The following is a 15550-nucleotide window of genomic DNA, read 5'->3' as shown; positions in this document are numbered from 1 at the left end:
ATAACACAAAGGTTATATTTTATTTACAAGGAAACTGAATGTATTATTTATGAGCTTTTCAGAACTATCAAGGTCATAGGTAGAGAGGGACTAGAATCTTGATAAATAGCTATCATCCTGCCTACATGTAGGTGAAGATTATATCTAAGGATGAGAACATAAAAACTAAAGTTTCAAGGAGAGAATACAGATGTTAACATTTGCTGGGTAGGGAAGATCTCAAAGCTACAAGAGAAGATAAACTATAACAGGAGTTAACAATTAAGAATCACCTTCTGGCTGGGCATGGTGGCATACGTCTCCCAGCACTCAGGAGGCAGAAGCAGACAGAGTTCCCAGAGTTCAAGGCTAGCTTTGTCTACTACATAGTTTATTCCAGGCCAGCCAGGGATACATAATGAGACCCCATCTCAAACTAAACATAGAACCCCATATTTATTATGTACATGGCAATCAGTGTGGCAAAACAATTAAAGAAACAAGCTCTGAGATTGAACATGAATCTAAGGGTCAGTTGTGCCATTTACAAGCTGGCTCTTTCACTCATCTATGAAAGTGAGAGCTAGTATTAGTGCAATCCACCTTTCCAGGGTACATTTCAAGGCAAATGGCTATGCAGTAATCAATAACAAAAGCCTTAAATTTTAATATAATCTTTAAAATACAATTTCTCCACTTCAGGAAAAAATCATGGATATGTGGGTTAAGATTTCATTTCAGAAGTACTAATGACTGTAGAACAGTTGAAACTCTAAAACATCAGTAAAATATGAATATGGTATATCTTTCCTTGTCTATAGTTTCCTATAACAGTGGTCAAAGTATCACATGGAAAATACCAGAAATAACTCATAAGTCTTAAATTGTACACTTTTGAGCAGCACAAAGAACACACACCCTCCCATTCCAGCCTACCCAGGATGTGAGTCGTCTCTGTTCCCTATATCCACATGGTGTATGCTACCCACTGGTTACTTGGTAGCTATTATCACATGCTTTTGCTCATATAACCCTTACTTAATAAAGGTGTCAAAGCAAAAAGTAGAGATGTTGGCAATTTATGGAAATGAAGGGGAAATAGTAAAATGCTTCCTTTAGGCAAAAGATTAAAGTACAAGAAGATATTTTTTATAAAAAAAAAAAAGCAAACTTGGGACTTTGTTTTAATTATGTACTTTCTTATAACATGAAAATTTACTTACTAAAAAAGACACAATAGAAGATGAAATGAAAACTCTCGGGAACCTGGGTTCCAAGTATTGGGGAGGGGTGCTTTTTTTAAAGACATGGTCTCGTGTAGCTGAGTCTGACTCTGACCTCTGCTGGAAATCCAAGGATGACCTGGAACTTTGGATCTTCTTGCTTCTAGCTCCCAAATGGAGACTGTAAATGTAAATCACAACACCCCACCCCACCCTACCCCCATTTATGTGGTGCTAGGGATTGAACCTGGGGTATGTGCATGATAAGCAAGCATAATGGGCTATATTACAAACCCTTTCTTGGCATTTTCTAAGACTACTATATAAAATCATTAACTATATATCACTGTGCTGTATGAAAGACCTCTTGAAATCCTTCCTCTTGTCTGACTATAATTATGCATCCTTTGACTAGCATCAACTCCTCCTCCCACATAAGCAGCTTTTAATAATCACAATCTAACTTATTCTGTGTGTGTGTGTGTGTGTGTGTGTGTGTGTGTGTGTGTGTGTGTGTGTGCACGTACACATGAGTGTCATAGCTCACGTGTGCAGAGGTCAAAACAACTTGGGGAGTCAATTCTCTCTTTCTACCATGTGGGTCCCAGGGATGAAAATTATGCCATCCACCTGCTGAGTCCTCATGCTGGCCCCAGTGACAATTCTACCCTCTCCTTTTATGAAGTCTACATATGAGTAAAATCATATACCTGGATTTGATATTACATAATGCCAAGTTGGTTTATTATTACTAATGACAGAATTTCCTTTTTAACGTCTCAACATGCATATATCTTCCTTACTCATTAGGCTATTAATATACACATAGGTTGACTCCATTTCTTGGTTGTGTGAGTGCTGCAATAAGCATGATAATGTAACTATCTCTTTCACATACTGATTCCATTTACCTCGGATAAACACACCACACACAGTTATCATGTGGTGCTTCTATTTTTAACTTCATGTGGAACATCCATGCTGTTTCCCATAATGGCTATAATTTACATTCTCATCAACAGTGAGTAGGCATTTTCTTTTCTTCACAGCCCGATATTTATAACCTTTTGTCTTCTTGTGAACTCTCATTCTAAAGTGAAGTGTTATCTCATTGTGATTTTTTTCTTTATATTCCTTGATGACTAGTAATACGGAGAATTTTTTCATCAGCCACCTGTATGTGCTCTTTTAATAAAAATCTGTTCAAATATTTTGCCCCCCCCCCACCTTTAAAGATTTACTTTTTAGGCATACGGGTGCTTTGTCTGCATGTATGCCTGCAGACCAAAAGAGGGCATCAGACTGTGAGCTGCCCAGTAGATGCTGGGAATTGAACTTAGGACCTCTGCAAGAGCAACCAGTGCACTTAACCACTGTGCCATCTCTCTAACCCAACTTTTGCCCCCTTTTTAATTAGGTTGTTTTCTTACTACTAAGCTCCTTATATTTGGAGAATTTTAATCTTCAACCAAATGCATCACTTCTGGATATTGTCTCCCATCTGTAAACTTCCTTCTACACACTACTGATTTCCTTTACTGCACCAGGTTTTTAGTTAGGTTTAATCTCATTTGTCTGCTTTTGCTTTTGTTGCCTGTGCTTTTGAGGTTATATCCCAAACAAATCATTGCCCTGACAAACATGGGTATTTTCTTCTAAGTTTTCTTATAGCAGTTTCATAGTTTCATCTTACATTTAGGTCTTTGATCTACTTTGTGTTTATGTTTCTTTTTGGTGTCACATAGGATTTAATTATTCCTCTGCATAATGATATACAGTTGCCTCTTTTATTGAAGCAACCATCTTTTGTTCAGTGTTATGATCATAGCACCTTAGTGGCCATAAGAGTATGGATTTAAGAATATGATCTATTTGTGTCTGATTTGTTGTGTTTTCTGGTGCTGGGGATTGAACCCAAATCTTTACACATGCTAGGCAAGAACCTACATCCATCCCAAGTCTATGGGTGTTTTCTGTTAGTACCATGCCAATTTAATTACAATAGTTTTGTAATGTTAAATATAATACTGGAGTGGAAGCAGATGGCACAAGAAAAGAATATATAATTACCCTTAAGGAATGAGGTTTATTAGGAGAAAGGGCCTCCAGGTCATGATCTGGGCTCAAGGTAGAAGGAAGCCCATTGGAAAGATAAGGGTTCAAACTATGCAAGAGGTCATGACAGTGCCTTTAAAAAAAGGATATTTCCCTTTACTACCTGGAGAAAAGGTTCATTGAGAAGAGAGCAAGAGATGGCTCAGCAGTTAAGAGCACTAGCTGTAGGGGCTGGAGAGATGGCTCAGCAGTTAAGAGCACTGGCTGCTCTTCCAGAGGACCCAGGTTCAATTCCCAGCACCTACATGGCAGTTTATAATGGTCTGTAAATCCAGGTACCTGTAAATCCCAGGTACCTGACACCTCATGCAGGCAAAACAACAATGAACATTAAAAAAAGAAGAAGAAAAGAAAAAAAAGTTGAAGAGCACTTGTTGCTCTGCAGAGGACCCAAGTTCAAGTCCCAGCACCTATATCTAGCATCTCACAACCACCTATATAACTCCAGCTCCAGGGACTGCAGCACTGCAAGCATGAGCGCTCATATGCAAACAAATCTTTTTTAAAAAAAGAGTAAGAGGGCCGGGTGGCAGTGACAAACGCCTTTAATCCCAGCACTTTCAAGGCCAGTCGGTCTACAGAGTGAGCTCCAGAACAGTCAGAACACAGAGAAACCCTGTCTCAACACCCACCCCCCCAACTCCCGCCAAAAAAATAGAGTAAGAGATAATCACCACTGGGGGATGGGGTTGGGGTAAGTCAAAGGAACCTCTCCAGGGAGAAACCCTGAAGAAACCCCTGCCTTTTTAAATATACATATAGCATTTTAGAGGCTGGTGGAAGTGCTACATCACATGATTTAGTTCAAGACAGGCCACGTGACAAAGAGCATGAAAGAATCAGATATAAACAATGAGCTGTCAAGTCACAACTTCTTAACTCTTTCCTGAAAGCTTCAGGTAGGTGTGGCCTTATCTCTTTAGGCTGTGGAAACCGGCCTTAAGTATGACCAGTGTAAAGTGGCAGGCCTAGGTTCCAATATGTAGTATATTTTGAAATCAGGTAAGATGATGCTACTTGGTTTTCTTTTTACTCAAGACTGATTAGATACTCAGAGACTTCACAGGTTCCCTGCAAATTTTAAGACCTTTTCCCTCTATTTCTCTAATTTAACACCATTGGTATTTTGACGGTTACAAAGAATCACTAGATAGCTTCCAGCAATGTGGACATTTTTGTTTGTCTTTAATTTTTGTTTTTCAAGACAAGAATTCTCTGTATAGCATTGGCTGTCTGGTAGACCAGGGCTGGCCTTGAACTGAAATCCACCTGTCTCTGCCTCCAAGAGCTGGGATTAAAGGATGTGTACCACCACTGCCAGAATTGTTTTATTGTTTTGGATTTTTTTTTTTTTCAGTGTGGACATTTCTAACAATGTTAATCCTTCCAGCCCATGAACTCTGGACACTTTCATTTATCTGTATCCTCTTTCATCAATGTGTAAATTTTAGGTTTTTTTGGGGGGGCGGAAGACAGGGTTTCTCTGTATTGCTTTGGAGGTTGTCCTGGCACTTGCTCTGTATACCAGGTTGGCCTCAAACTCAGAGACCCACCTGCCTCTGCCTCCCGAGTGCTGGGACTAACGGCGTGCACCACCACCAACCCCGGCAAATTCTAGCTTTAGCTAGTACCCCTCCTTTGCTATTACTATCACCTATAGCTATTATAAGTGGAATTTGCTTTTTCCAAGATAGAGGAAAGTTAATACATAAAAACACAATAGGTTTCTTTTTACAGGTAAGAAGTTTTTTGTTTTTTTTCTTTCCTATTCACCTGTTTATTTTTGCAATGCTGGAGATTAAATCTACAACATCCCTCAAATGCACATGCTCCCTCATTGAGCTAGCTCCCCACCCTCTCTTCTATTATGTTGATTCTATGTCCTCCACATGAATTTGTTTGGTATCACTGTGTATATGTATGTTTGTGTCATCTTCAGAGTTTTCTAAATATGTGAAGTTTCTGTCAATGTGACAACTACCTTAGGGGAAGTGTTTATAGACTGATTTGGGCTCAGTTTCAGATTTTAGGCCATGTCATTATGGCATAAGGTATGACTGGAGAAAGCTGCTCACTTCACTGCAACTAGGAAGCAAATAAATGGAAGAACTTTGAGATGAAACTTCAAAGGCATGTTCCCAGTAACCTATTTCCTCCAACTAGGCCTCATCTCCTAGTTCTTTCACCTCCCAAAGATGCCATAAATTGTGAACATTTCAGTGGAGTAACTGATAAAGGCAAAACCTTATGATCCAACCATTTCCTACAAAGCTCAACCTCTGAATATTGCTATTTGAGGGACCAAAATACTCTGGGGGTATTCCAGTCAGAGAGACAGTTTACCATCTTCCTTTTATTGCTTTCTCTTACCTAAATGTTCTCAGTAGGACTTGCCATTCTGTATCAAATAGAAGTGATAAAATGGACATCATTGTCTTTTTCCAGTTTCAACATTTCCCATTCAGGATTTTAGCTGTGAATTTTATCAAAATTGGTGGTTATTATGTTATTAATTATATACCTAATGTGTTGAGTTTTTGCCTGGCTTATTCTGTGACAGACTTTAACTGATTCAGTCTCCTTATTCATTACTGAACTGTTCACATTTTCTTTCTCCATAATTCAATCTTAGTACATTGCAGCACCCATGAACTTCTCCATTTGTCAAAAATTCTTCATAACTCTCAAGGCTGTATTCATGTTTCACCCTCTCCAATATGAAATAGGATATAGTGAATGAAGGGTCTTTGTTACCTAACTTTCTGGATGGTACGAGATATCTCTACTATATCTAATCAAAATATTGTGAACGAGAAAGTGAGACCACATTATCATAACTGGCTGTTCTCATGTCAGTTTTTTTTTTTTTAATATCTATTGTTCACATTTACTCTAGGCCAAGTATTATGCTGAAAATACCACTATGACTCAGATAAGTTGCCTCTTCTTCATGGCGTTTGTATTCACTGATTTATGTTCCATAAGAAGTATTCTGTAACATCTGTAACGCCTATTATCAATAAATTGCTTGTGTAAGAAATGAAAAGTAAGCAAGGGGGAAGGGGCTCATGTGGCGCACACATTTAGCCCCAGCACTCGGGAGGCAGAGGCAGGCAGATCTCTGTGAGTTTGAGACCAGCCTGGTCTACAAGAGCTAGTTCCAGGACAGCCTCCAAAGTCACAGGGAAACCCTGTCTTGAAAAACCAAACCAAAAAAAAAAGTTCAGATCACAAAAATTGCTTTTTGTAAAATAAAAAAAAAATAGGTAGGTAACAAACTAGGAGAGCAAAATATGTAATACATAGCAAAAACCTATACTTTATAGCAAGCTCTTCTAAACTGACAAGAAAAGAAAGCTGAGATGGTTCAGTCAGTAAAGTATTTGCCACACAAGCAGGAGGACTCCCCATCACCACCACAAAAAGCAAGACAGAAATACCCATCTGTAACTCCAGCTCTTAGGGGACAAAGACAGGAGGATCTCTGGGGCTTCCTGACCAGGAAGTCGAACCAATTTCAGTTTAGCTGCTCAGTTCTAATCAGCAAGTGTCAAGTTCAGTGAGAGAGCCTGCCTCATAAAGTGGAAAAAGGCTTAAAAAGACACCTAATGTCAATCTCTGACATCCATGCACATGTGCGCATGCACCTGCAGATACACACATATACATCACACACACAGGAAAAAAAAAATTAACAAGGATAATTCAATGGGGAAAATTATTTAATGGTCAGTTTACAAAAAGAACTTAATCAATTAGATCCAGCAACATGGTTCAGTGAATGAAGCAGCTAGTCATACAAGCCTAGGGAGCTAGCTAAGTTTGGTCCCTAAAAACCACCTCTCAGAGAAGCACTGTGCTATGCACACATACCCCAAACCATTAAATACTGTAATAAAAAACAAAGTAAAGAAATAAAAACATGCCATACCTGAAAACAACATAATCAGCTAAGACTCAGGGACAGAGCACTTGCCTAGTATACACAAAGAGCTTGGGTTCACTCTACAGCTCTGTGAAAATGAACAAGTGAGTCAATCTACTTTTTAAGCCACCATTTGTCATCTATCTGCTTCAAACCCTTCAACTGTATCACTTTCATCTCTAAAGATAAAACTACCCAGGTCATTCCACTAACACCTCATACATTCTCTCTGCTTGCTCCAAGAAAGGGACTCTTGCTCACCCATCAGACAACACCAGGACCACCTCCTGTAAATGGCCTAATGCCTTAAATGCATAGAGCTGTAGATCCTCACAGATCCTCAGGTAGAATTTTGGGATTCCTTGACTCCTCTACCAGTGGTCAAACATCCAATGCCATCAGCAAACCCCACAGGCTATTATCTCAAAATAAAGCTTCCATCAATCATCTGAGTCCAAACTCCATCATCCTCTCCTGAATTCAGGCCTCCCTTGCCTCCTTAAAACCCTATTGCTAATCCAGCAACCAAAGCAAAGTGGGCTTGTGTTTGTGGTTTTTGTTAACTCGGTGGATTGTTGGTTTTTCAGTTTTAAGGCAGGTTCTCACTCGGTAGCCCAGGCCCGCCTCAAAATTTGTGACAATCCTTCTGCTTCAGCCTCCTAGTACTGGATTACAGGCTTGAGCCACCATGCCCAGCACTTTTGGTTATGTCCAATCATCTCACTCTTCTGCTTAAAACCTTTTCAGTGGTTTCCCATAGTGAAAAGGACTGACTCACTTGCTCATTTTCACAGAGCTGGACCCACAGTGAAAGCCAATCTTTAAAATGTTTCTGTGGCCCTACAAAATCTGCCCTCTCCCCACCCTCCCTGTGATCTCACACACGACTACTCTCATCCCTCACCCTCTTAACATCATTCCGATCACAATGGCCTCTTCAAATATGTCAGGTATGTTCCCTCAAAGCTTTTGCTTCATGGCTAATTCCACTTCCTCCTTTAGGTCTCTGCACAAATTTTACCTCTCTTGAACGTCTGTATCAGAGTATCACTATTACAACCATTTCATTTAAAATCAACCCCAAGGCTAGCAAGAAGGCTTAACAGTTAAGATCATTTGTTACTCTTGCAGACAACCCAGGATCAGTTCTTAGCATCCACACCAGGTAGTTCAAACTGTCTGTAACTCTTGCTCTTGAGACTCTTAACACCTTCTTCTGGCTTCTGGGCACTTAAACACACATGCACCTACCCGACCCCAAAAACACATATACACATAAGTAGTAAAAATAAATAAATAAAACTATCCTAATGCTTCCTTGGACCCTGCTCTTCTGTTTTACAGAGCACTTATTGATTAAGAATCTATATAACCTGTGTATGTTCAGTACCTGTTCTCCCTTCATTGAGCAGGACTATTTAATACCTGTCATGTTCACCGATGGATTATAATTGCCAGAACTGTGCCTAGCAAGTAGTACACATTAGTAATAGTTGAATAAATGGTTTTACACCATCTGTGGAACGGTCTAATTAATGACTAAATGACTACCTAGGAACAGAGACTGGGTCTGGTTTGGTTTATCTCCATATTCTTAGAAACTAAGGGTTGGCATAGCCCAGGTACCTAAGTGCTAATTGAACAATACCTCAGATCTGGTGGGAATGCCTGTAATCCCAGCATTTAGGATATGAAGTAGGACTAATGTTAGTTTGAGATGAACCAAAACTACACAGTGAATCCATGACTAACTTGAGCTACCTAGCAAGAGTGTCTGAGAAAGAAAGAGACAGACGGGACAGACAGAAACAACAAAATAGCCTTTAAAAAAAAAAAAAAATACTATCAGAAGACAAATTTAAAACAGACACCCATAAACTTTTAATGGAAAATCTACCTTCTCATATACCTTGACAGGTATGTAAATTGATACTTTTTTTTTTTTTTTAGCTTAAGCTAACAGCAGCTTTAACATTTAAATTCACCAGAATGTGTCCTTTAACTCAGTAGTCTCATAGATATAAAATCAAGAGTACTAGTGGTGCAGGCCTGCAATTCCAGTTACTAAGGAGGCTGAGGCTGGAGGATCTCAAGTTCAAGGTCTGCCACGTTAGAATGAGGCCTTGTCTCAAAAGTTAAAAGAAACTAGAGCTGCAGTTCAGTAATATAGTGCTTGCTTAGCACGCAAAAAGTCCTGGATTCAAATCCCAATAGAAAAAAAGTACATCATTTTAACATTGCTTATAAAATAAAGAGATTAGCAACCAACCAGCCCACCAGTGGGAACACAGCCAGGCAGAGTGTCTCACGCCTATAGTCCCAATACTCCAGAGGAAAAAGCAGGAGATCACCATGAATTGGAGGCCAGCTAGACTAGAGTGGGACCCTGTCTCAATAATAAAAATAAGTGTTGGAGAGATGGTTGAATGCTTAAGAGCACTGATTGCTCTTCCAGAGGACCTGGATTCAATCCCCAGCACCCACATGGTGGCTCATGACCACCTGTAACTCCAGTTCCAGGGATCTAATCCCCTCTTCAGACATACATGCAGGCAAAATACAAGTACACATAAAACAAGTAATAATAAAAAAATCATTAAAATAATAATGAAGAAAAACAAGCAAATCCATCATTCATGCCACACACATGATGGAATAGACTTTTAATAAGAACAAGGCAGAGCTATAAACAGACAAAGGTCCTTGTGATCTAGTAAACAAACCAGAGGGTCCTGGCATCAGATGCTGTGTTTGAATCCTGACTCTAATGTACTGTCACTCCAGCATGTTTAATCCCCCTCACTGATGTGAAGATTCCTTGAGATAGCACCACCTTCAGTGGTTATGGCATCTCTCTCTCTCTCTCGCTCTCTCTCTCTCTCTCTCACACACACACACTAACATCTAAGTGAGCTAAGAAAGTTGCAGGCCTATGTATGTAATACCCATCTATTTCAAGGATTAAAGACAACATGTCTGTATAACTGAATAAAGGGCAGAACAGAAATCTCACCTCTGAAAGATGGGGAAAATATACTTCTACTTAATACACCCCCTCCCCTCCCCCCCCCCCCCGTGGTGGTGCACGCCTTTAATCCCGAGAAGAAAGGCAGGTGAATCTCTGTGAGTTCGAGACCAGCCTGGTCTACAAGAGCTAGTTCCAGGACAGCCTCCAAAGCCACAGAGAAACCATGCTTCGAGAGGGAAAAAAAAAAAAAAAGAATCTTTTTTTCTAATATATAAAGTATCAATGGAGGGCTGGAAAGATGGCTCAACAGTTAAGAGCACTGGCTATTCTTCTAGAGGACTTGGGTTCAATTCCCAGAACCCACATGATGGCCTACAACCATCTGTAACTCTAGCCCCAGAGGGACCCAACACCCTCTTCTGGCTTCCAAGGGCACCAAACATGTACATAGCACACAAGCATGTAGGCAAAATACATGTAAAAATAAATTTTAAAAATAAAATAAAAGCATCTGGGCAGAGGCTTTGTTTAGAAGTTAGTATATATTATAAAATGTGTAAATTAAGTTAAACATACCTGTATCCTCAAATATTATCATTTCTTTATGGGAAAACATTCAAAATCCTTTTTTTCTAACATACAATTTTTTTTAAATAGAGGCATTATATAAAAACAAAATAAAGGGGCCAGTGACATCACTCAGCAGATAAATGTGACTGCTGTCAAGCCTGACGACCTCAAAAATCACAGAGTGAAGAGAACCAATTCCCACAAGTTGTCCTCTGACCTCCACGCACCTATGTAGATTGTGTACATACACACATAAACACACACACAAATAAAAGTAACTTTTAAAAATTTAATTTTAGTGAAGCAAAAGCAGGAAAATTCTTCTAAGATAGTTTAGCTTAAACAGAAATCTGAGAATTTCTTACACTTGTCTTTAAATTGTCAATAATTTAATCAATTGACATTTGTCCATTAAAATCTACCACCAAAAAACCAAAACTTTCAAAAACTATGAAATAAAAAATGTAAATGGCTACATTGAATTTTACCAGTTGCATACGAATCTACTTCTTAATATATCATATCCTCATGAAAAACAAAGCAAAGTATACCAAAAAGAAAAAGACTCAGCAACTCCTTCTGAAATGATGGGAAAGCAAAATAAAATCCAAGATGATTGTACTAAATAGTAATGTTTTACTGTCTGTTTGATGAAAAGAAATTCTCCAATTCCTTTGGAGATATTGAAATTCAACTGTACTTTTAATTAAAGTTATCAATATGAACCCAACTAAAAAAAAAAAAAAAAAAAAAACTAATTCCCCAAGATGAACTTCTAAGCAGACACTGAGACAAAAAACTCAAACATACCAAATTCTCTTTCCTTTTGAGAATGATAGTTATGGTCACCCATTTACATTAACTTACAATTAAAAAGCAATTACAAAGTAAACTTAATCTCACCCCATAGTCTTAAGATTTGAAAAATGGGAAATAACCCTGAACTGGGAATGGCAAGAATATGAGATTCCTCAATGCTAATGTTTTCCTCGATGCTGTGAAGTGCTTAGTCACTTCTGCCTATTTGCAGGGAAGACCATTTCATATCTTGAAAGAGTCAGAAATGTGGAGTCCAGACTCATGTCACCTGAGTTGTCCATGGGAGGCAAAAAAAGGCAGCAGCCAGTTAAGCATACCTACCAGAAGCCAGAGCTTTCTCTGTATTCTGCCTCTGTCTGCAGTAACAAAGAGGGTTTGTAAAGTTTTCTTCCCTGACACCAAATACAAAAGGTGAGAATTAAAAGAAGGTCCAAAAACATACCTGTTTCCTGACAGCCCACCATCTCTTCCACAAGAATAAAACAGCAAAGAAGTTAAAAGTCCAGGTAAGTAACAAAACCCAAAACTAGAGGCTAACAGGCTTTGGAGCACACTTCCAGAGAGCAGCTAGAGCTTTAAAATCTGATAACATTGTTTCCAGTTCCCCCACAGCAAGAACAAACAGAAAGGTTATTTCAAGAGAGACTAGTCTTAGGAAAGACCAAGTGAAGTACCTCCTGTGCCAAGAGCATATCCCAACATTCTACTTACAGGTAAAGATGCTAAGCACAAAGGCCGATTATAGAAATACACCTGAAAGAACTTTCCCAACTAGATACAATAAGATCTTGCCAAGGACCGAGGTCATTCTTTCCAAACATAACGCCAGGTTGAGGAAAAAAAAAAAAAATCTGAAACAATGTGGTCAAAACTCTGAAGCATACATAGCTCAGTCCGCTGAAAGGTCATGAAGGGCTCTAACAGCCATTATGGCTTATTTAGGACAAGGCCTTTTTTCCCTTCCAAAAATATAATATGAGCACTATTAAAAGAGAGTTTGTCCTGCATCTTCAAGTCTGAGGCAGGAAGATAGCTCAGGAGTTTCAGGCCAACAGGGTCAACAAAGTAAAACCCCATCATTGAAAGGGAGAGACATTTTAAAGGGAAAAGACTGATTTCCTTGACTTTGGCTTTCTCGAGCACAGACCGTTTTCCTTCCTAACACTCTCAAAACAATACTAAGCTATCTTTTTACATACGAATGTTGCCATCTTTATCGCGTAGCCCACGGCTAGCCCATCTTTCTCTATAATGAGGCATGGATCAAGCACTCCTCGTGCGTGCGTCAGAAAGTGAGGTCCTAAGGGACTAAGAAATGTGCCCGGACTTACCATTAAGCTACACTACCATTCAAAGAATGCTACCAAATCGTTACCGATCCCAGTTACTTTTTACAAGTCACAACACACGGTGCAAAGAGCGCTGGAACGTGGCCTGAGGAGGCGGAGGTGGGGCGAGAGGGCACACCGCCACAACCGAGACGAGGGCTCGCTTCTTTTTTTTTTTTTTTAACGAATATAGCACATGTTCTCGATTTCCATCCTCCCCGCAGGCGGAACCCACGTGCTAATCCCACCGCACCTTCCTCTCTGCGCTCCCCCGCCGCCACCGGCTCCCCGCAGGCTCCCCACGCCCTTCCCGCGGGCCGCCGCCCGCGCGCGCGCGCGCGCCTGCCGCCCCCTCCCAGCCCGGCGGCCCAGCCCGCGCCGCCCGCGCGCTCCCGCCTCCGTCCCCGCGGGTCACCCCGGGCCCACGCGCGTGCCCTTCCTGCCCCAAGGCCCCCGCGACGCCGCGCCGGCAGGCCGCGCCCGCCATGGTGGGCGCCTCACCGTCAGGCTGGGGAGCCGGGCCCGGCTGCGCCATGGCCAGGAGGCGGCCTCGGGGGACAAGGATGGGCGGGGAAGCGGCGTCCCGGGCTGTCGCGGGCTCAGCTGGCGGAGGAGGCGTCGACCGAGCCGCGGCCGCCGCCGCCCAGGGAAGAACCGCTAAGGCTGGAGCCGCCGGCGCCGCCACAGCCCCGGGCAGAGACGGACCGGAGCGCCGACCTCCGCCTCCTCATCCTGACAGCGGGAAATAAGCAGTGCGCAGGCGCGGGGGGATGGGGCGGCACGTGACGTTGGCCCTAAGGGGAGGGGCGGGGCCTCAGGAGGGAGGGAGACCAGGGAGGAGGGGTCCGCAGATTGAGCATCAGAGGGAAGCTGATGAGATCTAGGGTTGGAGGAGGCTGCTGGCGGGAAAGGCAAGGACTCTTGAAGCTCCTGGCTCCCAGAACCCAGTCCAAAAATAAATAAATAAATATATCTGTGGTGCACGCCAGCCCAGCCGCTCCTTCGCCTAGCTGTGTGACCTTGAGAGAGTGAGTCCCTTAATATCACAACTTTGATGAGTACAGTAGCTAAGAAAAGTTTAAATGAAGCAATAAAATAGGAAGGCTTGTTATGGCCACAAGTTGGAGTGGACCCCAGGTCTTCTGATGTGCAAGCCAGTGTACTTTCCATTAAGCCACTATGTCTGACTTTTATGTGCCCAGCCTAGGGAAGCTGCTGGAAATATAGCCAGATGCAGCGCTTGCACTCATGACTAGAGAGGAGAAATTACATACGGAAAGTACCGTCGCCGCCCATATACCTGAACAGGAGAGCCAGCCCTAGGCTCCATCCTCTCCGGCCCTGCTCACACCTTGCTGCCTCTCTAGGACAAGGAGTCCACACAGTCTGGCACTTCAAGACCAAGTCCACCTGCCTTCCTGTGAGCCCAGAATTCCCTCCCCGCGTGGCCGAAGCTTTGGTATCTCCTTTTTCTTTAAGACAGTGTAGACCAAAGGGCAGCTATATTTGGAGGAGGTGGCATAACACTTAGACTTTTGAGCTGCTGTGCATGTTCACAGATCGTTCATGGTTGCAAGGCAGGTGAGAGAAGGAAGCCAAGCCATGGGCCAGTAGCCAGAGCTCCTCTCACCACCTTATTCAAGTGCATATACCCCCAAAGTCCAGGAATCTCTGCTATTCTGTTTATTTTTTTTTTCTGCTGCAGTCCTGGGGATTTAACCTTAAGCACAGTAGGCAAGCACTCCACATTTCAGCTATATCCATAGCTCTTGTTCTATTTTTTGTTTTGAAACATAGTCTCCTACTTCAGCTTCCGGAGAAGCCCAGGTTTCAGAGCTGGACCACCAAGTCCTATTCTTTTTTTTTTTTTCTGCTTTATTTATTTTGATTCTAGGAATTCTAAATTCAAGTCTGCTCAAGGGTCTTTGCAAAGGTCTATATTCAAACCATCATGATGCACATTAGTCAAAGCAGAAGGCTAGACTCCAGTAAGGCTCACAGTTCATTAGAAAGGTTTGTAATTTTAAATAATTTCAGCAGTCATCCATTTGTACTTTTGCCTCAGGTCCTACTAACATTAAGGGAGAGTTCATATTCAGACTTTTAAACAATGAACATCCCCAGATGACCTGTATGCCTTCGACAGAGCAAACAAGGCCTGTCTCCACCCACCCCCTTATATCTGACCTACCTGGGTGAGCAAATCCTTGCTCAGCTGGAAGACCTTTAGCCTGAATAGGGCAACTCGGTAATCATCTGTCCTGTTGCAATGACTAATAGGAGGCAGTAACCATAAAGATAGCAGATGCTAATGTCCTCCACAGATGGGACTCCTTCCACTGAATGAGTAGCATATTTATTGCTGTTGGTAATGAGGGTTGCAGCCCAATCCTCAAGACCAAGGTCACTCTGAATTGATCAGACATCTAGTATGGACACCCAGAGCCCCCTAAGCTAGAAGGATCAAGAGTTATTTACATCACCCCCCCCAAGACAGGTTCTAGCCAGGCAGTGGTGGTGACACCTTTAATCCTAGCACTCAGGAGGCAGAGGCAGGTGGATCTCTGTGAGTCTGAGGCCAGCCTCATATACAAAGCAAGTTCCAGGACAGCCAGGACTACAC

General features: G+C 41.7%; 1 protein-coding gene across 2 annotated transcripts in view; it reads right to left on the bottom strand.

The window, feature by feature from the left end:
• Rabep1 (rabaptin, RAB GTPase binding effector protein 1) overlaps positions 1 to 13692 on the bottom strand; it is an 80445-nt gene extending 66753 nt beyond the window's left edge. Inside the window, exon 1 of one of the 2 annotated variants that reach the window (XM_027426885.2) lies at positions 13429 to 13692. In XM_027426885.2, coding sequence (XP_027282686.1) covers positions 13429 to 13462 — 34 coding nt within the window. In that variant the 5' untranslated portion in view covers positions 13463 to 13692. Of the gene's footprint in view, positions 1 to 11920; positions 11945 to 13428 lie in introns of those variants that run through there. The other variant, XM_035447976.1, reaches the window with a different exon arrangement.
• Between the last annotated feature and the right edge of the window lie 1858 nt (positions 13693 to 15550).

This window comes from Cricetulus griseus, chromosome 7 (assembly GCF_003668045.3).
Source record: "Cricetulus griseus strain 17A/GY chromosome 7, alternate assembly CriGri-PICRH-1.0, whole genome shotgun sequence".
In the NCBI taxonomy this organism is placed as follows: Eukaryota; Metazoa; Chordata; class Mammalia; order Rodentia; family Cricetidae; genus Cricetulus; species Cricetulus griseus.
This window is presented reverse-complemented; position numbering and strand designations above follow the sequence as displayed.